The sequence below is a fragment of the Malurus melanocephalus genome, unplaced genomic scaffold, assembly GCF_030028575.1.
Source record: "Malurus melanocephalus ecotype Western Australia unplaced genomic scaffold, MMel_1.1 scaffold_327, whole genome shotgun sequence".
NCBI lineage: Eukaryota > Metazoa > Chordata > Aves > Passeriformes > Maluridae > Malurus > Malurus melanocephalus.
The window spans coordinates 47,191-73,422 of record NW_026623559.1 but is presented as its reverse complement, the minus strand read 5'-3'; the positions used below and the strand labels follow the sequence as shown (position 1 = coordinate 73,422).

At 39.3% G+C, this 26,232-nt stretch overlaps 1 protein-coding gene across 1 annotated transcript in view; it reads left to right on the top strand.

Annotated features, from left to right (window-relative positions):
• Window positions 1-26,232, top strand: part of CTNNA3 (catenin alpha 3) — a 335,868-nt gene that overhangs the window by 269,750 nt on the left and 39,886 nt on the right. The window contains exon 11 of the mRNA XM_057377836.1: window positions 19,627-19,827. Within this exon, the coding sequence (XP_057233819.1) occupies window positions 19,627-19,827 (201 nt within the window). The remainder of the gene's footprint in view (window positions 1-19,626; window positions 19,828-26,232) is intronic.

Sequence of the window (26,232 nt, the reverse complement as noted above, 5' to 3'; positions counted from 1 at the left end):
TACTCTGCAGGGTATTAGCATCCTTACTGTGTTCTGAGGGATTGAAACATTCGTATATTGCTCTGGCTAAAGAGAGATGTTAGAAGTGTAATGGAAGAGGATATCTACCTGTTCTGGAAATTACTTGGTAATTAGGAAAGATAATGTGCATTGAGGATTTTGCATTATATTTGAGAGGAAAGGAATTCCAGAGCTGATGTATAATGGTTCTGTTTCTTCTACAAAAAATAGTATTGTACGCCCTATGCCAACATGGGCATACTGGGAAAAAACCATTTTTTTTAAATAACAGATTTCATTCCAAACTGATTTTGTGCTGTGTCGATGGGTCAGCTCTTCACATGTGAGTTGAGCTGCTGAGTTTGAAGCCCTGGTGGTGAGGGAAGTGATCAGTCCTGGAGTGTTAAAATTACATTCAAGCTTACATTATACTTTTTAGTAAATACAATAAGCACGAGTTCCCTAGCAGCTCTGGTGATTCAGATCTCTGCATCGTACAAGAGAACTGCCTACTTTAAAGTTTATTTTAGATTTATTCTCTGACTGATTGGTCAGATTTTTCTGACAATCCTGCCATCCCACTGGCGCTGGGGGAAGGAGAATTGTAAGTATTTGAAAAGTTGGTTTGGTGTGTGGTTTTTTTTTTTGTAAATTTTTCTTTGTTGTTGGTTTGTTTTGGGTATTTTTTGTTTGATTTTTTTTGGGGGGGAGTTTTTTAAAGTCCTTATAATTGGCATCTAATAATAAACAAAAATGTATGTGGAATAGTGCTGTTCTTGTTCTAAGTGTATTGGTCTTTGCTKTTCAGATTCACCTATGCTCTTGAAATTGGATTTTTCTTTTGTTTTTTGTTGTGTTTTATTCTTGCTATTTATGTATGATRCTGTGTTCAAAGAAAATAGCACTACAGAACAAAAAAAAAGATGAGGTCTTTACAAGTGAAAAAGTCTGACTGCAAAGAGTTTAAATGGGCGTTTGTTCCTTATAAAGAAAGCAAGAGTTAATGACTTGTGTAAAAAAAGGCAGTGTAATTATGAAACATTATAAATGATGATACTGTTGTTCATAGATTTGTTACACCTTGTAAGAGCAGAGAATCAGTCTCAGCCTATCAGTTTTGGATAGTTAATTTATGCAAGGAAGAATGTGGGTATTAATCTTTACAACCCACTGACATTAAGTTTGARAATTATTGTCATCCATTTATCATGATGATGTGAAGTCTGCAGATTCATAAATTAAAATGTGCTGTTGCATTTGATGCATGAATTTCCAGGAAACCAGTTTTGTTATSCTTGTGATTGCATTCATATTGGTAAATCCTAAGTTTTATCCTCAACTCTACTCTTGTAAATGGACTCTTTAGTGCCTCCTTCCTCATACAATTAACATGGAAACAGTTTATGAGGTTTGTTTCCTAATGCTGATTTTTCTGTGTTATTTTAATACTCTTATCCAAAGTTGCCTTAATAAACCTAGTGGGTATAGATAGAAAATCTGAAACGTCAGATTTCCTTCCTTTTGATGTATGTTTTCTTCTCCTGATGATGGTGTGTAATTGCAATTATTAAGTATTTTAATTTTATCATGTGGTAGAAAACGGGTAAGAAAAGACATGGATCTTTCAGTCCCTGCAGTAACTTTTTCAAAGACCACGTAGGTAGGAAAATATCCAAATACGTTTATATATACAGAATTCTCAGGACTTGTGATATTTTTTCTTTATATTGTTGTCATGAAGAGCTTACATGATGAACCTTACACTGCTTCTGTTGCCCCCCTCTTTAATGTCCTTGCCCAAGCTATGATTGTTTCATCTGCTGGGCCTTCTTTCCAGCATCATATGTTGTCTTGAGTGTTGCTCTGTCAATTTTATAATATCRCAATGCTTAAATTCCTATTATAATAGCTCATCTTCTGCGAAAGTTTGGGCCATGTTTTCATAAAAACATTTCCTTGTTCATCTCTTTTTTTCATTCCTCCTCATGTATGAATAAATGTCTCTTCTTCATGAGCTTTCTGCAAATGATGCAGAGCCTTATCTGTTGCGTAAAATAGTCTGTGCKCTCTGCCATTTTATACCTTCCTAAAAGACGTTTTGTCTGAGGTGCTTTTTGTCCTTTTTAATTGCAKCAGCACTGTTTATTCAATTAAATTTTTTTAAGGTAAATGCACTTCAGATGATGGGTGATAAGGCAGATAGATGTTGATAGGATTTTGTGTGATGTCCAGTTTGTTGTTTCCCTACCAGAAATTCTGTTTGTTTCTCTTTACCTGATGAAGTCATGAGCACAGTGACTTACACACGTGCCTCAGGTAAGGGTTTATGTAATTTCCCCATGCAGTTTTCACTGCTAAATTGATAATGGAACTTGTGGACATGGGCAAATCAATCTGCAGTAGAATCTGGACAATCTGCCGCTTTTAGTGCTGTGAACAGCAAAGTGTTTTATAATGCATACACAGGTGCCCCATAATTCAACTCCCTACAGAAACTGGCCTGAGGTGTCTTAAATAGGTGGAGATTTCAGAGACTGCTGAGGAAGTTCTGGGATGGGATTAAAGATCATTTAAGATAACTTGAGTAGGCAAAAGGGAATAATATTTTCACTGAAGAACTAGAACCAATCAGTGACTCCTGACAAGAGGGAGAAGAGCCATAGTTCACCTTACAGTACTCTTGTTCTAGGGTGATGGCAGACTTTGAGAGGAGATCCAGGGAAACCTTGCACATTTTTTAAACCGAGTAGAGAAGTTGAGTAGTGTCCAAGGAATTCCCTAAAATCTGAAATGTTGTGAGCTAGAAATTTATTTCCAGTCTCGTGATTCTTCCCTTGGAATCTAAAAATGTGTTGGGTTTTTCCAGGTGTGGTCAGGAATAGTATGGTGCCACAGTGTTGAAACAGAAGTTGCCTTTTAATGTAATCTGTACCATCAAATACTACTTGGAATTCAAGGAAAGCAGAAAAAGATTGGATGCTGCAGTAAAGGTATTGARGATTTCCTTTTGTGGGTGCAAACACTCTTGCAGCCATCAAGAACAAGAGCTGGCAGACCACATTTTTGGCTGCTTTTCTCACATATCAGTGAAGATTCCTCAGTTAAATACCAGCAAAAATAATCAGGAAAAAAGAACCTATGTTATGTATTTCATCCACAGGCCTATTTGTAAAGAAGTAGTTTACTGATCACCCAGAAGGAACAAATTTCCAGCTTCATTTCTTTCCCCAACATTTATAGCTTGAGATCTGGAGCCCCAGCTGCTGCTGCAGTTTCTACTGCTGGGAGACACCTTTAGTAGTTGATTAGGAAGAGTGGGTCAGGGGGWCTTTATGAACATGTGGGTAGCCAGGTATTGGCAGAATAGAAGAACAGAATTAAAGACTAACAGGGATTAATAGAGAACTCTGGAGATTTTCTTCTAAAGCATCTTGTGCAGAGCAGGGCAAACTTCCAATTTCCTACAGAAACTGTATTTGAAATGTCTTTAGTTATACGTGGTCCAGGTTTTGGTTCAATTTCGTCTTAGCTATTACTGTACAAAGAAGCTTAAGCAATGCAACACTTAACTAGCATTAATCTACTGCAATAAAATGCAAAAAAAAGTCTGACAAATCCCTTCTGTTGGCTGTATCACTGAGAGAAGAATGCAGTRCATGTGAATCAGAGCAATTAAGAGTAATGTATTTCCATAAGGTATTTTGTTGGAGGGTGGAGAATGGGGACACAATGTTTTATTTTCTGTGTAGAACTAAACCAGTTGTTGAATATATTTAGAAGAGATCCTGACAGAAACCTCTTGGTTTGTTATACTCATTCTTGGCTGGATTGCACAGCAGCTCAGTTTCTGTTTGGTGATCTTCTCCAAGCTGCTGCAGGCTTTAAGGGTTCTTTTTTTGGGATTTTTGCATCCTTTGGAAGAACTATATGAGATGGACTTTCACATCTCTGCTCTATTCCTGTGTATGTTATTGGTGTTCTTTGTAGGCTTTATGTTAATGTCTGTTTATGATTGATGGTATAAAAAAGCTGATTGAAGTTTGTGTAGTTTTTGCTTGTATTCCCCTGTGCTCAGGGATTGATTGGACTAAGCAGTTGTCATTATGATACTTTATCCWGAAGAGACCTTAAATTATGGAGTTACAGTCTTTTCATATAATTCTCTCTGAAGTAGTATCAAGGAAGTGTTTGTTATGAATCATAACCTTAAAAATATCTTAAAAAAGTATTTTCTTAAATAGGTGATTTTATTTTCTTTGACCAAGTCTGATGAGCATTTATTCTTCCATCTATGGTTGAATGCATTCCTTAAGCTTAGTCTCCCTTGCTTTTCTTCAGCACTCAGTGGACAGAGAGAGGCTTAATTTTGGGAATGTGACAGTGGCTTGTTCTGGATGATGTARTTATTCTCTCCTAAATACAGAAAATGCTTGTTGAGATTAGACTAATATAAAATGTTATTAATTCTCCCCTTGATCTGATGACTGATCCCCAGTCTGATGTCTTTCCTGGTGATAGCTCGTTTTTTTCCATATGTAGCATTATCCAATTTTGTACAATAGAGGTTAGACCTTTCCTTTATTTCTTCAAAATTACTTTGCATCAGTCATTTTTGAAAAAAAAATCGTATGTCYTTTTAGTTCCTCTGCCTTTTCACATCCCTAAATGCAATTATATGCAAGTACAGTTCCAGGTTTTATAATATTCTCTGAATATCACACAGCCTTCCTTATCTCTTCCCTGTGGTAGTTACTCTGCTGTTGAACTGTTCCTCTTCATTATTCAGTGTCATATTCTGCATAAAGATATTCTTAAGAAATAACTTTCTCCATGCTGCCTGTCCTGTTAATCTCATCATACTCATTTATCCATGATTGTTTCATAGTCTACCCAGTGGTGTTTTTTGTTTTCCCCCAGAACCTYGGATAATCTGAAACAATAATATGTATTTGCCATAGGAGGCAGGATGGAAAWAGGTCAAGGTATGGAGGGATTTTTAATATCTTTTTGTTGCATATGAAGGGAGGAGAAAGCTCTGGGGTTTTAGTATAAAACTCYTTTTTCTTGTTTGCAACAGAAACAGCGAACTTCAAGCTAAAATAGTTTAGGATTTAATTTATGATGTTTTAAGAGGAGGATGCAGATCAGCAGAAGTAGTTAATATAGTGTCCTCTGTTTGTTGTGTCTGCTAACCAGTGATCACGCTTCTTTTAATGTCTCTGATGGCTCCCACTGATGGTCACACATCAGCAAACTGCATCCAGCCAGAAGTGGTAGTTACTCTAGAAAAGCCTGTCCATCCCTACTAATTATTCTTACATTCTGCTAGAAGTTTTAGATATGCATWGAAATTTATTTAATGCCAACTGCTGAAATTCAGGTCAAAAATTCTGAAAGGTTGTATCCAGTGTCGTAGTATTTTGAAGTTTAGAAACCATTTTATAAGTGATTTCTCCTCATTTTATTCCTAAACTTWCTCAGTTCTAGTAGTGTGCATTTTCACTGAAAATTTCTCATTTCCTTCCTCCCCACCCCAAAATCTTCTAATCTCTTTCCTTTGAAATGTATATTTTAAAACTTGTAGTCTCCTTCCTTCCTYCTTTTCTCATTAAAACCAAATAAAAGCCTTCTGCGACATGCCAGTAYGTGTGGGTAAGGCTGTAAAACTTTAATGCTTTGTCTGCTAATTTTGGGGAACAGCTTGCAAACAGACAGAGTGTATGACATCTTTGCAAATTAATTTTTTTGTAAAATGCACTTTGTGTTGTGGTTTTATTTAGTGATTTGGGAATGCATGTTAGTGTTGATCTTGCTGAACAGCTACACTAAGCCTGCATTATAGAAGGTGGTACTTTGAGGTTATTGCAGTTCTCCACTTCTGCAAGCAGAAACTTTTTTGTGTTTTACTAGCCACTTGTTTTTTTGTCGAAGTACAAAGTTGTGCTCAAGTCACATATGAAGTGTTAGGTGTAATCTGGCCTAATCAGATTAGATAATGCAATAATGCAGTAATTTTTATTCTTTGTGGACACTGAAAAGCTCTTAATGTGGACTCTGAGCTTGAGATACTTAAGGTGCTCCCCAGTAGAGCTTGTTTGTAGAGCCAAGATCACCCRTCTTTTCGCTTTGTAACATTGCTACATCTTTTATTGTGTTAAAAACCCAGCACTTGGTGAGTGGCACTTCTGTGTATCGTAAGGCCAGGCCCTCAGCATGTAAGCATTCATAACATTAAGTTTTAGATTTTGATCAGRGTCTGTTTCAGATCACTTTGGTGGTTGTAGTCATTAAGATGGCAATCTGGATAGCTGGAGTCACTCAAAGCAAACTACAAAATAYCCTGTAAATACTTGAGTAAGGAGTAAAGGAATGCTTCAGATTTGTGTGTTGCCTATCTCTCTTGATATAATTTGTTTTCCATCAATGGTTTAAAGTTCTGGTTCAGTTTATTACCACTTTTCCAGTCCATGTAGCATGTTTACAGATGAGTGCATCACAAAAATTGCCMATTACAGTTTCGCCCTTAGCATAGCTATGGAGTTCATGGGGAAAGAACCCAAACCAACAAGATGCTTAGATTAAATTTGATGTTTTCATGCTGGCCTTCTGGCCCCTGCAATAGCAAAATACCATGCCCTGCATTTTGTAGGAGAATAAACACAGGAGCCTAAGTAGAGATGTGTGCACATAATTACAGTTCCAGTAGGAAGGTAAATGGCACAGTGGGTTTCAGTAATTATTTCAAGTTTGTTCAGCCCGACTGTAGCGTGCTTCAGGATAAATATTAATTCACTAAGCTTAATATGGTTAAGCTCCCTCTTCATTGTTCTCACCTGGATTGGAAGAAAATGGCCTTGAGATTTTCCTTTTTTTTTACCAATACTAAAAGCTGGATCTGTGTGTCACTGCACATGCACAGTTTCTTTTTGCTGGTACGGTTCTTAATGAGTTACCTGAAATTCTCAAAGCCATCATACCACTTGGCCCTTGCTGGGAGTATCCTCTACTTCTCCCTCCTCTTTAAGCCCTTTTTCTTCCATAAYATTATAATAGCTGTCATTTGAGCAATGCAGGGATGTGTCTTGTGGAGGAGTAGGAGGTATAGTCATGCTGCTTAATAAAATGGAAAATTTTGGATGAAGTAAGGGCAAGAACTGTTTGCAGCATCTTAGCTATATCTTTACTGTCAGGTATTCTCTGGAAAATCTTAGCATTATTTGCCATTAGTTACTGTTGAGCTAGTGTGCTTCTAATGTTTTCTAACTTGCTTCAGAAATTTCTGTGTTTAACAGTAGTAACTAATTTATAGGTCAGTACTTTGTGTAGGCTTAGGGTTTCTTTCTCTACCCATTTGTATTTATTGGCATTGAACTGCTTATTTCACTGATCACTTGGTACTGTGATACCATCTTCAGTCCTTTGTTGTCAGCTTTGACTACCTGGAGTGAGAAAARACAAGAARAWTTTCCTCCTTTATTGCTTCAATRCTTTCCTTTTATATTATTTTTTGAAAGTATTGAATTACATGATTTCAGAGCCGATCCCTGTGGAGGTGCTGGCTTATGGAGTTGGGAAAACTGCTTATTTCTGCCCCTTGTTTTCTCTTTTGTAAGAAGTGACACTGTAAGAAGTAGCACTTTGTAAGAAGTAAATCTCCCATCTTATCCCATGGCATCTCAGAGCTGTGTGGGAATAGCAGCTGAAAGCCTTTTGGAAATCCAGTGTACAGTTRCCAGCTGAAGTGTGTATCTCACTCCTTGCTGGTGCCTCCAGTTTGTGGTACAGAGCTTTCTACTCTACAGAGCTACTTGGATTCTTCTTAATTATGTCCTATTCYAGTCTCTCTGTTGTGTTTTATATAAAAGTTTATACCAGTTTGCCAGCAGACGTACTGCATACAGGAGGATGCTGATTCCCCTGATTCCTACCAACCACCTCTGAAGTTACCACCACAGTAATCCACTTTTTTTACTCTGTTTTTGATATGCTATGTGGCATAAGTGATAGTTCAATGAGTCATTTTCAACTTTCCTTAGAGAAATGTCTTCTTCCTGGAAATGCGTTGATGTTGTGGTATCCATTTTGTTTTAATTGAAAATGTGGTGTTGCCTCCTACCTCCCTCTGGTATCCATATCCTTGCCTCAGAAGTAGCTTACAGTCCTGATACACTGATTTAGATGCAAGCTGCTCTTGCAGCACTCCTGGCTTCRGCTCAAGGACAGCCATTATCATGTGTTACAGTTGCTAGGCGGTGGATGTGTTCTTAGGGGACTGCTTGGTTAGTTATGCCATGTCCTAGCCACCAGATCTGACTGTGCATTAAAGGATGATTTTGGGAGCCATTCTGGCAAGTGTTGTCCCATGAAATCTTGCTGTTTGAATTAGTATTTTCTAAATCAAGGTTTTCTGCCCTTGTTACTGAGGTGATGGGAACAGTTTAGTGGTGTAGTTTTGGAGAGCTGTGGAGGGTAAGAATGAATGTGATGTGTGATATCACTGAGCAAGCAGTCAGGACTAAGGAGCTGGGTGKTGCAGTTCAGCAGTGGACTTGGCATTTCAGTGACTTGAGGTTTCCATTCAGAAACTGAAATTTCATACTGAATTCTAGCTCTGTTCTTACTGAATTTCATTAAGGCCTTGTTAGCTGCGAGATTTGTTTCTCATCACAAGCTTTGCAAACTACTGGCATTTTCCTCAAGAGTTTTGAAGGCTGTTGCATTTTGAATTCAGTTTGTACAGCATTTGGCTGAGTTGAGATTTGGCAGCCTTTGGAGCRTGGTCTAAGATGCATAGGTTTGATGCAGATCTGGATTAATTTTTTGTATGCTTATTTCCTAACAGGCTAATAGCTTTCCTAATAGCTTTTCAGCTGCAGCTGTGGCAGTAGCGTTCAAGGATTTTGTGCAGCTTTGCAGGATTGATTTGCTTGCTTTTTGTAATGAGGCCTAGTGGGGACATACATGAGTGTTCCCAAAAACTGGTATGAAAATAGTCACAGCCAAATGGTAAGGAAAGGTTTTTGTCAGTGGTGTTAGAAGTTGAAGATGACAGTGCTACTGTCGTGCAGAATGCCAGACTCTGCTTCAAGGGTAAGATAAAAAATCTTTATTTGGGAGAGCAGGTTCTCATTGTGTTGTAGTTCTGAAACTTGAGTGTGCTTTTATTACTGCAAGCATGTCAAATCTGTCCTTTCAAAATGAAACTTGAGAAAATGGACTTGCATATGTGCACAATATGAGCAAGAGCTGATTGTTGAATATGATGTGTTCCCTAAAGGTCCCCTCTTGTGAACTTGTTATCAAGCATTAGGATACTAATGGGGTTTTCTTGATAATCCAAAGGCAGCCTATCCTTTGGAACATCCAGCAGCTGGATAGAATGTGTGCCTGTTTGCTACAAAGTTGGGAACCCTGAGCACATTGGGAAGAAAAAACAAATGTGAAATGAAAAAGTGTGCTGAGTATGTGGAGTGCACACGGTCTGACTTACCTGCTAAACTGATGGGCAACAGAAGTCAGGGTGTATCTCAGATTTGGTCCCAGAAATTTGGTGGATGGTAGTGTAATCAAACAAAAAACCTCCCAAACTTYAGGTCCTCTGAAACCCAAATGATTTGAAAACAAACCAGCAGTACCCATCCTCTACCAACAGCAAAAATGGTACCAGCTTAGACTTCAGTGGGAAAACTGATCTAATGAAGAGGCAGTTTTTCTCTGCGATTGAAAGGTAACTTTTCAMCAGCAAACGATGCATTTTGCAGAGGAGTATCCCCCAGGGAAATTGGTAAGTTTGTCGCAGCTTAAAAGTTACCATTTTTGTAGGGTGACTTGGGAGTTTCCTACCCCAGTTGTCTTTTATCCATCAAATGTTTTCGATCTGTTAACACTTGCCATATCTGTGGGTTGGCTCTTGTGTCAAACAGCATTATTAGGTGTTGATTACATGCTCACTATGGCAAATATAAAGCTGTAACAGAGAATATTATCATCAAGTCAGTGTTCTCAGCTGAATAATTATCTAAGAGTGGCAGTTGGCTATTTCCTTTTGACAATGTTTTATAGACAAATGAAGTAGCCACCGTTTAATGTAATAGTCTGCTTTGTTGCACACAGTGTGAAACAGGTAACACAAMGCTCTCCAATTTTACACCACTGATCTAGCAAAAGGAACTAGATGACATATTACCACATTGTTAATTTTCCCCTCTCTCCACCTGAGGAAATGAAATCTTTTGAACATGACAAATTGTCCAAACCTTGAAGCTGACGCAAAGACAGACATTGAATATTCCCTAGTAATTGCAAATTTCGTTTTATGCTCTTTGGTCCAATCTGGGAAGATTGCCAGCTCTTCATTCTATAGCATCTGCCCAGAAATTATGAACTAGGTTATCAGCTATTCATTGATTTTTAGGATAGGTACTATGAACTATTTCCCTGTAATCTGGCTACTTATTTCCCTGTTCCAAAGACTTTCATTTCCRGTGAGGTCTCAGTGTAATTCCTGGCATAAACTAATTCCTTTTGATAATCCCTTACKCAGAAAACAATGCTTTTCCCATTTTAGGCAAAGATTTATGATTTCTCAAGGCCTTTCTGAGTTTTTAAGAGATATTTTCATGAAGCTGGGCAATATTTTAGCTAGATTTGGATTCTGAATGCAGAATTTAGAAAGCAACAATAAATTTTCCATTTCCCAGCCATAGAAGGGCAGAAAACAAATTTATTTATGCCCTTTTTAGGGCTAACTCATATTTCACCTACGGCCATAAAAGTGTAGACTTCACTTCTTTGCTTTTGGCAGAGCAAATGATATGGAAAATTGAATCTCAACTTTCATAGCATTGGAAAAGTAACTTTTTTTTGTAGCTTCTATCTGCTTTAATTAATTCGGTGTATAAGCAACTCTACATTGAAACCGGGCAGGTGAGGCAGGAAAGACCAAGCAAAGGCTTGTGGAACTTTTTTTATGTGACACAGTCCTCTGCTTTTATGCTGAAGGAGAATCCCCTGCTGTAGTTAAGAATTCTCAYGCAGGCAGTTCTAGCAGGCTGCTGAAAAGCTAATGGAAATTCAGAAACAAAGGAGCAACTTGSTGGGAAAAGTTTCTCCCCTTCTGTAGTTCCTCTGGTAAAAGAAGCCTCCCAGAATTTTTACCTGAGGTTTAAAAAGTAACAAAAAAGAAAGGGGAACTGACTCCTGTATTTTTTGAGAGGGAATGGTCTGAGGAGTATAATGAATGCTCTGGTTGTGTGTTGCAGTGGAAATGAAGGGAACAGGCCCAGACTGAGTATAGAGAAAATGGTTATCATCTGTATTTTTTGAACTGGCTGCCACATACTGAGGGAAAATGTGATAGGATTTTGTAAGGCAAATAATTCTCCATTATCCAGTAGCTAAAGCGAAGAGTGAGAAGTAATTATTACMTCTAAGATAACAGGCTTAAAAGACAAGTCTAAGTTAAGGCTGCCGGTTGGTGGCAAATGTTCTGAAGAATTTTATGACAAAGCCTGTAAAAGGCCTTGCTGATGTAGAAGATGAGTATTCAGTCATTTGGGGAGCCTGGGATGTCAGCCTTAGCCCATGCTCTTTTTGGCTGCCAGTTCTTTCTGTTTCTCACTATCACAGCACCTCAAACCAGTGTGGCTGGAAGGGGAATGAAGGTCTAGTCCATCCTGCTGCTTACTGCTGGGGCCCTATTGTATTCAGACCAAGAACAGCCCCTCTGAGATTATTCTGGTGAATCCCATTCTGGTGAATTCCTCACCTCTCCTGCCCCCATCCTCAACAGCTTCATTTTGACTGTCACTGCTCATTTGCCAGCCTCGCACTGAAGAAAAGAAAAAAGAGAGTCAATTAACCTGTTAATGCAGAGTTAAGGTTCCCTGGCAATGTTTTTCTAGCTTTCTGCATTCTCTAAAACTTAAACTCCTAAAAAGAATTGTTGGAGGACAAGGATGTGTGCTGATTAACTCATGGCTTCTTGGATTTGTCTAGAAGCACTTTTAAATAAAAATATTTTTATCTAACGCAGTATTAGCTGCTTTTTGGAGCAGTTTGGCAAAGCTGGGTATATAAAGCAGGTCTGTTGAAGTCGGGCTTGCCATGGAAGAGGAAATGGTGATTATTTGTCAGTCCCCATGTTTGTGAGCAGATTTAGGAGATCATAGAATCAGTGAGTGGGCTGGGATGGAAGGGACCTTGAAACCCATCTAGCTCAGTCTCCTGCTTGGGGCAGGGATACTGTCAGCTACATTGGGTTGCACCATGAGATTTCTAATATAAATAACTGCACATGAAGTATCACGCTCTCTGGTGTAGTTGAGACAGAGAAGGGTTTCCTAGTCCACTGCTGCCTACTGTTGGCCAAATGACATTCTGGTCATTGTTATCAGGGGTTAATGTGGTCAAATTAAGCTTGAAGGGATTTATTCTGTTGTACTTCAAGAAGTTAAAGTTGATTAATTTGTTAGGAAGGTAAATTACTCTCTTGGAAAAAAAAATCACCTTTTTTTGTTACTTTGGTGAAGAGATTGCTCTTCTAGGAGAGAATTCTCATTAACATCATAATTACCTGGGTTATCTACATTATAATTACCTGGGTTCATAGCTGAGATATGGCTAGTCTGCGTAAAATCTGCTGTGTTCGTTCTGGAAGTTCTAGCAGTTGAAAGTGGGCAGAGTGGCATATTGCTAATACAATTTGTGGCTACAGTGATTTCTAAGGTTTAAACAAGAATGCTCTGTTTTATTTCTCATTGTTCCTCTTTTCTGGTCCTGCTACCATTTCCAATTTCTTGGTTTTCCCTTCTGGTCTTACAGAGCCAGCAACATGTTACAGAGAATTAATACATAAAAAATTCTGTTTGCCTCTGTACATTGTCAAGGGGGAGTATGAACCATCTCCCGGAAGTTTAGAATAAAAAACTGGGCTAAGGATTCTGAAGTACTTGGAGCCCAGAGAAATGGGCACCTCTGAGGCCCAAGGGCTTGAAGACCTTTACATGTATATGTGAAGGATGAGGTGGACTGTCCCTAAAATGAGTGATTTCTTTAGCTGAAACAAGAAGGACAGTGTTTAAGAGGACTGGTCAAGTTCCATGGGTGCATGTCACCCTGCAGGTTTTTGGAGGGAAGTGTCTTTGGCTTGCAGCAAAGGGGAGAACCGAAGTCTGGAGATGAAGAAGTGACCCCTGTCCAGCTGGATATGTTGACATTTTTACTTTTTCTGGTAATCTTTCTTTCTGTTCTGTTCCAATGTTCATGTTTCTGGTCTGTGTCTCATCTGTCAGTGCTCTCTCCAGATCATTCCCTACATCCAGTTTGCCCTGTGCGCTTCTACAGGAACTCACCTGTTTTCAGAGCTCACTGAGCTTGGCTTGTGGAAAGTTTTAGGAGAAGAAACTGAAACATGCTGCTAGTCTAAGATGATGCTTCTTTGTTTCCCCGAGGTCCTGGAGTACAGCTGGATGCACAGTGGGGAAGCCAACAATCCAGGAACCTGTCTGCAGGCGGAATTTTGTGCCCAGGAAATAAAGAGCAAGGATTTGAAGCACAAGCAGTTAGAATCTCAAAGAAACCAAATCTTATTGTACTCATGTTTAAAGGAACGAAGTAAAGAAATTAAGCTCYGTAAAGGATTAGTATTGCTATGAGACTCTCACTCATGCAGGGAGGGAAATTTTGTGTAGTCTGAAACCTTTATCATCTGGTTAAACTGATAATTTTGGGCTGCCAACTCTGTAATTAGTAGATACTTATTTTAAGATGTATTCTTTCTTTCTGTTTTGGTGGTGATATGGCAGAGAATTTTGGGTGGGTTTTGTTTTACTGTGTGGATTSAGTTGTTTTTATTGATGAGGGTTTTTGTGTGAGTTTTTTTGTCTGTGGAATTTTTTTTGCTTTCRTGARTTTAAATACTGAYRTTTTAGAATCATTCAYGAATAYGTGAATGAAAACAAACCTTTAGGAKARGCTGCCAACTYAGTCAATGCTTTGTTCRCCCTAAGGTAAAATTTGGAAGAAACACACACTTCAGTTAGTATTTTCYGGGAACAGAATTGAAGCCACTGTTTCAGACTATAGGTAGAAGTTTCTAAAAGCATAAAGTATTGTCTCTTTTCCCTGAAAAAYAATCTATAGGGATGTGCACAGATAGTGATAGATCCTGAAGAACATTGCCTAGGGGGGTACCTTTATGCTATTGCCTCTTCTCTCCCCACAGTCGTCTTCCATCCTTATTCTTCCGTTGTCTTCTAGCTTTTGTCTTTCAGTCTCTAGCTCACTGTTTGAGACAGACACCATATTTCTGCCTTATGTCCCACAGTATTGCTAATTTTAGATTTTCCCTTTTTTCCAAGTTAGCTTACTGTTTCCTGCAACACCCTGGCAAATTTTGTAGACGTGTTGCTCTTTCAGGAAAATCTGTCCTTGCAGCTTAGTACCATTAACATGAGGCATAGCTGTTAACTTGGGAGGCTTCTCATGTATGGGCTTGATCTTTCTTGGGGTCACAGTTCCCCTTTCAGAGGGAAATTATAGTTAAACAGTGCTGAAAACATCTACCACAAAGAGAATAATGCATTTTCTCTAGCACCTGAAAGCAACAGTATTTGCACTCACTCGTCTGCATCAGTTAATTTCTGGTCTACACAGGCAATTTGTTCTGTTTCCCCATGCTCATAATGGACAAACTATTCTTTTTCCTGACACCAAGTCCAAGTTTAGCTTGTCAGGGTTGGTCTGGGTGTCAGCCTTGTCATCTGGAGTACGAGCCAGCCAGTCTGCCCAGTCGATGGCACCTCCAGAGCTGCCCAGGATGTGTTCTGTTTCTGGCTTTAAATGGTGCCAGCTTCCTCATCCCCCATTAGCGAGGAGCAGCTTTTCTGACTCAGTGTGGGCCTTGGTCCTACTGCCCACTSCTCTGTGAGCCTGCAGCCTGATTCCTGCCCATGGCTGTTCACCTGCCCAGGTACTGCCACCCTCATTTCTCTGCAGGAAGGCTGGGGAACCCTGGTGCATTGTTCTTCAAGTAACAACCAGATCACTGCCTTACTCACAGAGCCAGGCCTTCGTCACCAAATGCAGTCAGTTTGTCCAAGCTTGATTTTGTCTGTAGTAGTCAATCAGTACTGTTTGTTCCTAATAATCATCTTGTCCTTCTGGTGCCTGGAAATGTTTTCCTTGTGGTCTTGCTCCGTAATGTTTTTACAGGAACGGAGGTGAAGCATTAGCCTGTGGCTTTCTGGATCCTCCTTCCCTTTTAAGCTGAACTTTAGACACTTTAACACTTTTTATATACTTTTTATGTTATGGCTCTGTGTCTAAAACTGGAGCATTTTTGAAGTGTGAATGCATTTTAGCTAAATACCAGACAACTGGGAGCCCTGCCTGTCAGTACTACCCTTGGTCTGAGACAGAATGACAATGTTGTCAGATGGACTAGCAACAAACAATAGTAGAAATTATCATTTAGTTACTTAGATTTGGCAGATGAAGAATGTTTATTTAATRCAATTAGAGAAGAAAGCTTATGTATTTTCCTTGTTCTAAGTAATTATTTTTCTGCACTTTTCTATTAATTTAAAAATTCTTCTCTTGAAATTGCCCGGAACTTTGGACATTAAGTGATTACCAGTGATTTTATTTCTGAGTAGTGACTAAGACACTGTCTTGCTTGTAGAATATAGATATTTTATTAAAGAGCTGCAAGTGCCAAGAAAATCTGTTTCATTAGATTGCTCATGGAGATTTAGCCTTGAGGGTTGTCTGAACTTAAGTATGTAGCAAAAAGATGGGAATTAGATTAACTTGGGCTGGTTTTTTCTCTATCTGAATACAAGAGCAGTGATAACCAGGAGTGTATACTGGGACTTGCACTTTCTACTTAGTAGCTTTGTTCTCTTAACTTTGGCGCTAAAACTTGCTAAATCTAGGTGTGGATGTTGTTAACATTTATTTGCAGTCAGATACCTTTTTGGAGTTCATCAAAGCATTATGAGTCTGTGGGAACATACTATTCCACCATGCCATACTAGATGTTGCCATTACTGGARAATTTGGAATTCTTTTCTGATGAGCATTGTAAGGTACCATTCACAGGGAACAGGAGCTACCTGAAACAAAGGTGACTTTTTTTTGTACAAAGTTTCTTTACTTCCCATTTTATCATGCCAACAGAGAGGAAAAGATAGCAATTATTTCTTGGCTAGACTGTCACTGCATACATTGTTAATTTTATGATTTAGGGCTTACAGAAGAGAATGTATTATTTTCCATCTTGTCTTCAGGAGACCAAATTGAGTTATAATGCTTCTTCATATACTACATCATTTAAATTTCTACTGATGTTTTTCCTTTTTTTCATAATGTCTCAACTTAGTTCACATTTTTTTTTTATTTTTTTAGCTGAGCAGAGAAGCTTTAATTAAAGTGCTTCAACTGAGGCCTTATCAGTGCCAAGTGGAGTGGAAGGGCGTCACCTGTCTTTTTCTTAGATGACATGCAAAGGAAGAGCTATTGATTTTGTCCCAGAGACAGTCTGAGTCATGGCTTTGTCAGACAGCTTTATTAGCCATTGGTTAGCTCAGCTGAGATATGATTTTTGGCTGTTTTTGACTAACACCATATTCCCAGAGGGAAATCAGAAGGTACAGTGCACTGCTCATGATAATTGCTCTGGCAACCATGGCAATCTGACAATTTCCTTAAAAATCTATCAATCCACTGTTACAATTAACTCTTCTGCTAGACATTGACTCAGGACAAAGAGATGGTACATCATCCTAATCTTCTTTTTCTGCTTTGGGAAGTAAGATACTTGGATGASAATCAAAAGTTGACCTAATGCATTTTGTATAGGAGGAGGAAGTATCTGTAAAAAAGATAGAGGTTAAAACAATCTCAGCTCGACTGTGATCAGTGCTGTTTCTTTGCTTCTCTGTTAGATCTCCTAAGGTAAAAGGATAAACTTATTTGTGCCTTGGGAAAATCRAGTTAAGCAAAGTTTTATTGATTGTGCAGTAGCTCATCTGGAAAGAGCTTCAGAACATTATGGAGAGGCTGCCTGTTTGCTGTGGGTGTTCAGCAAGTGCTGCTGTGAGGTTCCTGTGGTGGGGACAAGCCCTCTTGTGATTCTTGTGTGCACATTGTGTGTGGTGTCATGCTGCCAAAGCCTTTGGGAGTGTCTGACACACAGATGGCATCGGGCAGGTTCCCAGTGACCCTTCACATGTGGTCATGGATGTAGCAAGAAAAGCTGTTGCACTCCTTTTCTAGTACCAGGTGGATGAACAGTATACAATTAATAAAATCCATGCCACGCTTTGTCTTCTTTGAAACACAGTGTCTGGATGGCTACATCACAGTTGAATTTGCATCCAATTCTAAAATGGCTTAAAGTAGTCTGGCCAATTTGGGAAGGAAGCTGCTAATGGGAATCTCATGGCATACAGGTCTAAGTGCATTTCTGTTGGGCATCTGGTCTCAAGTTTGCTGTTCCATAAATGTGTGGTTTGTGACATCCCTTAGGAGGGTTTGGAAACTGGGAGCTTTCTGCCATGTGTTCCATTCATGCAGTATTTCCATTAGGCCACATGCARTTTTATTTTTTAGTTCCCTTGAGATTCAAGGGAACTAAATTATTATATGAAATAACCAGGTAATTGGGTTTTTCCATTATGGTGATCATACTTGGTAGATCCCAGAAGAGCCCTGCCTTTCTGTTTACACAGGATTAAGCCCTTTAAGTGCTGTCTTTGCTGAACAGTAAAAAACAGTGTATTTTTCACACAAAGGCCTTTAAAGTGGAGGTTGTGATATCCACTTCTGTCATTATCTCTGCTAACACATGGACAGATTAGTTTTAATTATATTAACAMTAATATAGTGGTGGCCTGTACTACATTTTAGACATAACTGTGGCAACAGAAATGGTGTTTTTTTTAGGTTTTCTCTTGCATTCTSTGCATGTCAGCCCACTCCATAATTGTGCACATTGACAAACTGGTTTGCCTGGAAGCTTCCCAACATGGAAGCTCGCAGGAAGAGCTACCTGGGAAAGGAAAGGTGGGTTATAACCTGTTCAGCGCAGGTTAGAGCCTGTAACATTTTTGTGCACCTTGTCCTTTGTCCCTTCCTGTCCCAGCTGGATGTGTTGTRTTTGGCATGGAAGGAGCTGAAGTAGCTGTGGGTGCTCTGAGTGTGTTTGCATGGAGCTGTCAGTCCATGAGCGCAGCTACCAGATCTGCGCACTGAGCAGAGAGTGCTGGCAAAGTCAGCATTGCTGAACTTCTTTTTTTTGTGCTGACCTTGGAGCTGCTGACATGGATCTGAAAAAGAAGGATATTTTATGTTTACAGAGGCATTTTGTCATGTAGCCATTCCATAAACTGAATCAGAACTCCTGGGGTTTTGCATGGTCAGAATCCCTGGATACATATGCCAAACCCAGTTAGCAATTTAGGATTACCTGATGGTTTATCTGTCCAAGTTACTGTGATTGTCCAATTTATTGTATAGCATAAAACATAATTTAATACTTATGTACAGAATGGCAGTCATGTGAATTAACAAGAAATCTGTAAGCTCTGAATGAATTCATGGCTYAGTGCAAGGGAAGTTTCAGTGGTACTTCTAAAGAAGGAGCAAATGTATTGCCTTCACAAAGTGCATTTCTAATGTTCTTGTAGTACATTCTCTTGAGAGACAAAGCAGATTGCACATCTGTGTAGGAAAGGAAATTCAGTACCAGCACCAATAGGGACGCTTTTAAGAAGTATTTAAGCTTTAAAGCAGTAAACATACCATCATTTAAAAACATACTTTATTATAKTCTCTTTTGTACCATAAGTTAAATTTTGTATTTGCCTTACTTTGTCTGGAAAAAAAGAAAATGTCCTTCAGTATTGGTGGTATAGATGGAAATACTGACCTACCACATAACTGTTCTCTCTGTAGTTCTTGACATTACTTCTTCTAGCTTGATTTGAGGCTTTGCTCATTGCCTGTTACCCTTTGGGCTTAGGACCACTCTTACTTTAGTACCAATATTTTCTCCATCTCTGTCCTTCCTGCTGATGTTTTTTTCCCATTTCTACATATTTGAGTATCAAAGAATGGTTCGGTAAGCGCAAACACAACTTTATTATTGCCAACTGAAACATGTATGTTTAAAAAGACAGAGGGATGGTAATTTACTTGAGAGTTTGATTTAGCATGAGCATATTAAGGCATTGATATAAAAGAAGTTTGTTTAGTTGTTGGGCAATTATTTATCATTGAAGACTCATTATGGAAGATGTTGTCACAGGGGCTTAAGAAGGTTTCAACARTAAAGTAGCAGCTTTAATTTTCATTTATTTTGCAGATCTTTACCTTGTATATAATTTTCTKTGGTTTTCATATTTTTATAATACTTTCTGATTCAGTGTTTTCCTGTTGCTCTTGCTTATAGGAGACTATTATGGAGCCTTTGAATTGTAGGAATGAATAAATTGTGAGAAGTATTTCAAGGCAGTTGAGTGTTGGTTTGCCACAGCCAGCTTCCTGCCCAAGCTGGGCTCTGTGTGTTGGTGGTGTGTGAGTGYCTGAGAGGTGTGGTGCTAAAGCAGTGCTGTTGTGTTGCAGAGAGCCACATTCTGGAGGATGTGAACAGGTGCATCGTGGCGCTGAGGGAGCAGGACGCCGAGGGCCTGGACCGAGCCGCCGGCGCCATCCGCGGCCGTGCCGCCAGGGTCGCTCACACCGTGGCGGGGGAGATGGACAACTACGAGCCAGGGGCTTACACCCAGGGGGTCATGATGCATGTGCAGCACCTGACCAAGGCTGGTAAGTCACTTCTGGGGCTTTGTGGTGGTGTAGTCATTCTTTTATATGCCACATTTCAAGTGCATCCTGTGAGTCTCTGATATAACACAGGGGTGGTACGCTGATGGTTTCCTCTGAGGTTTCGCCTTGTAGCATGCTGTTGAGTAAGGGGAGATATGCAAATCAAAACTCATTCAGAAAGTTTTATTTAAATTACATGATCTATGTAAGGTCTCAGTAGTTATGGAAGAACGTCACTGGGGTTCTTAATCCAYGTAACAATGGTTGGAGACTTGAACTGATGAGGCAGCAGCTTCCCACTTTGTACTGGCCTCAGCATGCCTGCTCTAAGCAGATGAAAGGAAAACTCAGAGGAAGKGAAGCAGGTACGTGATTTGTGTGGACTTTCACTTTAAAGATTTTTGAGTAGTCAGATAACCCAAAATACCTTCAGTTTTGCAAAGCCTGTGTGAACCAGAAATGGTTAGTAGTCTCTGTTTACATTTTCATAATACTAAAAAAGAGGGCATCCTGTATTGGAAAATGCCTGTACTGGCCACAGGGGTGCAACTGCGCCATTCAATAATAGTGTTCTATAATAGGTTCCTTTGTCTTCCATAACTGAATCTCTGGCCTTTCATAGTGTATAATTAATAAAAAGACATTATCTGTGGAGCAGTTGCAACTCCAGTAGCTGGGCAGTTAAACTGYGCTTAGGAAATTACTGGCAAGTACATCCCTGGAATATAGTATTTAACTTCCTGAACTCAGAAGTCTAAATCCTAGCTCTGTCAATCTAAAGAAATATTTAGTACCTTACATTTGACTGACATTTGCTTTATTTTACCACAAGAAAAGACAGGAATTTTGAGCTCTTTGTTAATAAGTTCAAATATGTCCAGGGCAGAACAGTCTTCATGTAGACAAGAGTGAACTGATACTGCAGTGATGTGGCAAAAGGGACAGAATAGTGGGAAGAGTTTGAARTAGACTTGCCTGTTTTTATCTTATTTTCTGATGTTTTGATGAGAAAATTGCAAAAACTTTGACCATTGCATTCCTTTCTTTATGACTTGTGGAAATACTGTGACAAATACCAAGGGAAGCAGCATAGAAAAACATCGTTTTGATKCTCATGTAAAAGCTGAGCCCATTTTTCTTGAAACTGGTAGTGTTTAAAGACATTAGGAGTTGACACTGATTTCTGTTTTGTTGCCTTGCTTTGACAGTAATATATATAATATACCTAAACCTGTCTGTCTGCAGAAGACAGGGAGACATAAAACTGGTTGTGGTTGGGAATGTTTGCTTCTTTCAAGGGACATCAAGCATGGTGACATCTCAAATGGCTTTGCAGTACTTCAGAGAATTCCACTGTCTTTATGTTGTTCAATAAGAGTGGAAAAAAGACACACATTCTTCTCATTTTCACCTGTATTTTTATGATCTGCAGTGAACAGACACCGAATCGTGTGAGGGCTGTTTGGTTGTTTCGTGGTTTTATTTGTTTAACTTTTTCAGCTTGCAGGTAAAATGCAAGGTAAGTTGCAGCCTCAGGTGTAGCCTGAACCATTTAATCCCATCTGAGTCTTCCAGGTCCAGCTAGTTGCAACGGGACATTTCACCAGGAGACAACTCTGTATTTATGCTGCTGTAACTGCCTCAGTTAATTTTCACAAATAACCTCAGGGAGTGAGGGACATCCTTTATGCCTAATGAAGAGGTAAAGTGTTACTGATGAGAAATTATTGCAGGCAGAGTATAGGACTAGTGAAAACAAAATTACAGTCAAGTAATAACAGAAAAGTAAAAACAAAAATGGAAGAGTGAATGGGAGAAGAAATAGGAAGGATGCAAACTGGAGGTAACAGGAGGAAGAAAATGAGCATAAAGAGGASATACATCTACTGTTTGTTAGAGCGAAGACCAAAGTTAAATTGKAGAATATATGTGGGGGTAATTTATAAAGAAAGAGGTTTAATTCTCTGTATTGCAATATGCAAGAGCACAAGACGTCTGAATCTCTGCTAAGCTGGAAGACATCAGACATATTTAAGATAAATGGAACTATTCAACAGTGGTGTCTTAATACTGACACAGAATGGGTATTAAAAACTGGAGCTTAATTTCTTAGCTCAGGTTGTGCAGCCTGTGTATGTATAAGCTGTTGGCATTCAAGGGTATGTCCAGTGGAGTGTCTGCTTTCTCAGGCTTATTTATGCTATTTCTCCGTTTTACCACTTCGCTTTCCTGAACGAGAAACCCCAAGAGGACTAACAACAAGGCTCTGTAAAAGCCCTGTTTATGRTGTGGAGTTGAGCTTTTACAAGTTAGATAATACCAGAGCTGGAGTTGTCTTGGCAGCCTTGATATCCCTTGATTTGTGCTCTGTGTGTGCAAGACACGAATTAGGACATTGTGATTATGTGATCGTTCACAGTTGTGTTACAAAACAGCTACTTTATTCCGGTCACTGCAGGGGCATATGCCAGGGTCACATATTAGAGAGGGCTGCTGTGCACAGGCTCAGTTCAGAAAGTGATGAAGAACAAGGCTGTGGGAAGAGAATATATGATCTCATATTGGAGGGAGGGTGAATTTGATGATCTTGGTCTTTCTGAACCAAAATGGTTCTGTGACTCTGTAGTTACACTGCCAGGGCCTGTACAGAGTTTCTGCTGGTSCTGGGTCCTCGAGGCTGCAGTAATGGTGGGGTGCTCCTCAGCTCCTGCTGTGAGGGAGCAGTGTTGTGGCCGTGTCCTTGTTCCATACCATAGTAACACTGGAACCTTCACTGTCCCCTCTTGCCGTCAGGTTTCTGTGACGAGAGCATGGAGATGTGTGGGTAGGAAAGAGMAGCAAAGCCTTCCAGCCAAGACCTTGGTGCAGATGGTTCTGAGTCAGCACTGAACATCATGCCCTGCAAATGTCATGGCCCAGGGTCTGTCTGACACCTTACAGACACTGGGCAAAGGTGTTCAGCCACGTGGGCTGCGTGTCCTGTGGAGCCAGCRGCTTTAACCCACCAGTGCATCTTGGATTGTACACGTGTGAGGTAGTTGAGCTTGAGGCTGTGTTCTGCTATGGTTAATGCTGAAACCATTCCTGCTGTTACCTCTGTCATTCCTAATGTCTGGCACTGTTGGTTAGATTGAAATATGCAGATTGTTCCATTTTGATAGGGCTTCTGTACTATTACATCAAAGCAAGATGAAACCTTTAGGAAMTGTTTACAAACCCCGTAAGGTATTTCTGCTTCAGAGCTGGAAGGGTAATCTTGTTCTGTACTTTTAAATACCAGTCTCCTCTGTTATTTTACTGCCTGTCAGAATCTGCAGCAGTTAAATTTAAATCAACAATTTATATTGTAGCATATATCTGTTGATATAGTAAAAAGTCTGTATTGTAAATTTGGTCTGCAGTTTAGCTTTAATGCCAAAGTATAATGATATACCTATATAAGTAAATACATATATAAATYCTTTAGTTATTTAGATGTCTACAGATCTTGTAAAAAAAAGCAAGAAAAAGGATGGAGACAAAGATAGGGAGAATTTAACTGTCTCAAGTCCCCAGTGGGCCAAAGACATTAAGCTTTTGGAGTGCTTGGGTTTGTGTTCAGTGATTTTCTTCAAAACCTTCAAAAGTTTCAGTTACTTTTTGGGCATCATGTTTTAACATCGTATTATGTGCTAGTCTAAATGAATTTATTTATTTACACTAATGCATTTATTTCTTTCCTGGTCCCAAGATTGCTGTTTTGGTTACGTTGCAGTCTCCCCTTTCCTTTGCCCCTCAAGGCCATTTCAGAGTGTGCACTTGTAAAGCCCCATATTAATACTGATCTACTATACCTGAAACAGAGCTTTCCTGTACAGTAATTTATTAAATGATTCTGTAGGGAGGATTAAATCTACTGCATTGCTTTTCTATGGGAAAAGGTAATTTATCTTAGTAATAAAAAAAAACCCGTGGTGTTTTATGATACAAACTTTCTTCCATCTTGTGCTTTTTATTCAGCTTTTCCATTTCTTGCAAGCCTGGCTGCACAAGCTAATGGCTTGTATTTTCCTGGCTGCTTCACTTGCCTTTTTCAAATTCAGTTTACAGGTTTGTCACACAGYTTATGTGAAATGACTGTCAGTTTCCTTTGTCCCCTGCCTTGAGTCTTCTGTGCTAGGGATTGTCTGCTCATCTTCAGGAATGCGACTCCCTTTCACCCRAAAGGCAACCCTAAAGAGGAAATGCAGGAGGGGGTTGTGGTCTGTTTTATTCTGCTCACTCTGATGTTTAGCACTTATTTTGTCATATTTTGGCAAAGCCCTCTGAGCCAGCCTGGGGAGAGAGGAGTGCCTCCAGGGACTTCACTGGCTTTTCCCAAGATGGATCTTCAAATAAAATCCTGAAATGGGATGAATGGGCTGTTGAAGSTCCTTACCTCTTGTTGTTGAACAGCAGCGAAAGATATCAATATGACCAACTTTGTTCTRAGTTATTTATTTGGGGGTAGCTGAAATGAGGTAAATGAGTCTTACTCTTTGTGTGGTACATACAAAAATCGTAAGTTTTTATTAATTTATAAAGACAAGTGTTTTTAATGAAAAATATTTTTCACCACTTGTTCATTGCTATCAGAATGAGATCTAAAAATACTTGTTGCTCAAGTCTGTTGAGTGTTCAGTGATTTTTACCCTTGCTTATGAAGCCCAAAGACTGCTGAAGAAGAGGGCTGACTCCTGTCACTTCAAAATATAATAAAAGAAAGAAAATCCCCAAAACATTTGAAGAAGGAGAGAGGCCTGAGTATGAAAGCTTATGGAATTGGTGAACTTGTGAAATTGGTGCACAACCCCGACAAGGGAACAGCTTGTAAAAAACTGTTGGGCAGAATTATTGTAAAATCTAAGAGATAAAAAAACATAGGCCAGGAAAACACTGAGGGTATTTGCATGGCTTAGCCTAAAGTAATACTTGGATATAATTTATGATTGTAAGACTACAATTTAAACAATAATCCTTTATTCTTGTGGCTGTTACTGTATTACAGATTCAATAACCTCCATTTGATGGAGTCTACACCAAGGATTTTTTGTTTTGTTTTGGTTTTTTTTGTTTTTTTTTGTAGGGCTCTGTTCTGATCCTTCTGTGAAATTCTGTTTAAAATGTTGTGTTTAAAAACCTTTTTTTTCTGATGTGAAGACTGCTCTGGAAAAATAGGGGGAAATACCAACATTTTTTGTGTTCCAGGTAATCAAAAAATGACCCTGAAYGTTGACATTTCTTTTTGCCAATCTTTTCTCCCTTTCCTCTAGCTCAAAAATAGCTTTGCTTCACTGTTAATAACAGTGGTGTCCATGTTGATTAGAAGCACTGTRTGGGTGTTAAGGTGCCTTTAACTACACATTTGCTGGTTGAAAATGGTRTTGCACTTAGGGATCATTTAAAACACTGAGAAGAAACTGCTTTTCAGCGCATGGCTCCCCTCCGGCCTTGCTCAGCAACAGTGTCAGAGTGCCCAGTGTAGACTCACTGTTCAGGGCAGTCCTTGAATACGCTCAAAATCTCCAAGAACTTTCCTCTTTCTCAAGAGAAATCTTAGTAAGAGCAGCGTTTAAAGTGCAGCATTGTTGCAAAATAAGTTCATGTTTATGGAGGTAATAACTTTTGGTTTTGCAGTGTTCAGTTGAGTTTTGATACTTTCTTGGTTGTTAGGTCATTTTCCTGAATTAACATTGTAAATACCTTTCTGTTAGCTGCCATGGATTTGGCACACATGGTTGTGCTCCATCTGAGTTACCATGGAAAGAAGGGAGGGAGTTGAGAGAAGGGCCTCTTGGTCTGAGTGGCATTGGTAGAAAAAACTAGAAAAGGGAGGCTGTTTTGTGAATTCTGAATCCTGCTTCCATGGTGATAGATTTGACATGTTCCTTGGTAAAGCCTGGTTTACCTGCAGGCTGGTTTTGGAGCAGAGGACACTTGAGTGAACTTTCCTTAAAGTCAGAAYGTGACTGAAAACCAGTGTTGTCTTGCTTCTGCCATTTCCACATGCTCTGCAGGGTAAGTGAGGATGATAGTATGCTAATGGACCGTAGTTGTCCATTTTTTTCCCCTCTAGTCAGTGTTTTATGGGCTGGGTTGTTGTCTGGTTTGTTGTTGATTTTTTTTTAGTAGAATTGCCATTCTGTAGTTATTGTATGTGACACTTTGTGATAAACTTTCCCTCACTTGAAGCTACTGTAAGAAATTTCTTGTGACTTTCTGATGTCTGTATAACTTCCATGTATCTCTTTTAATACATTTCTCTTTTAGATCTGAAGGACCACTGGACTGGTCTGGTTCAGTAGAATACCTTTATAATGACAGCCCTTCCTTAAGCTGGTAGCAAGATCAGGGAACTACTGCTGTTCTTTTTACTTTGTAYTTTTA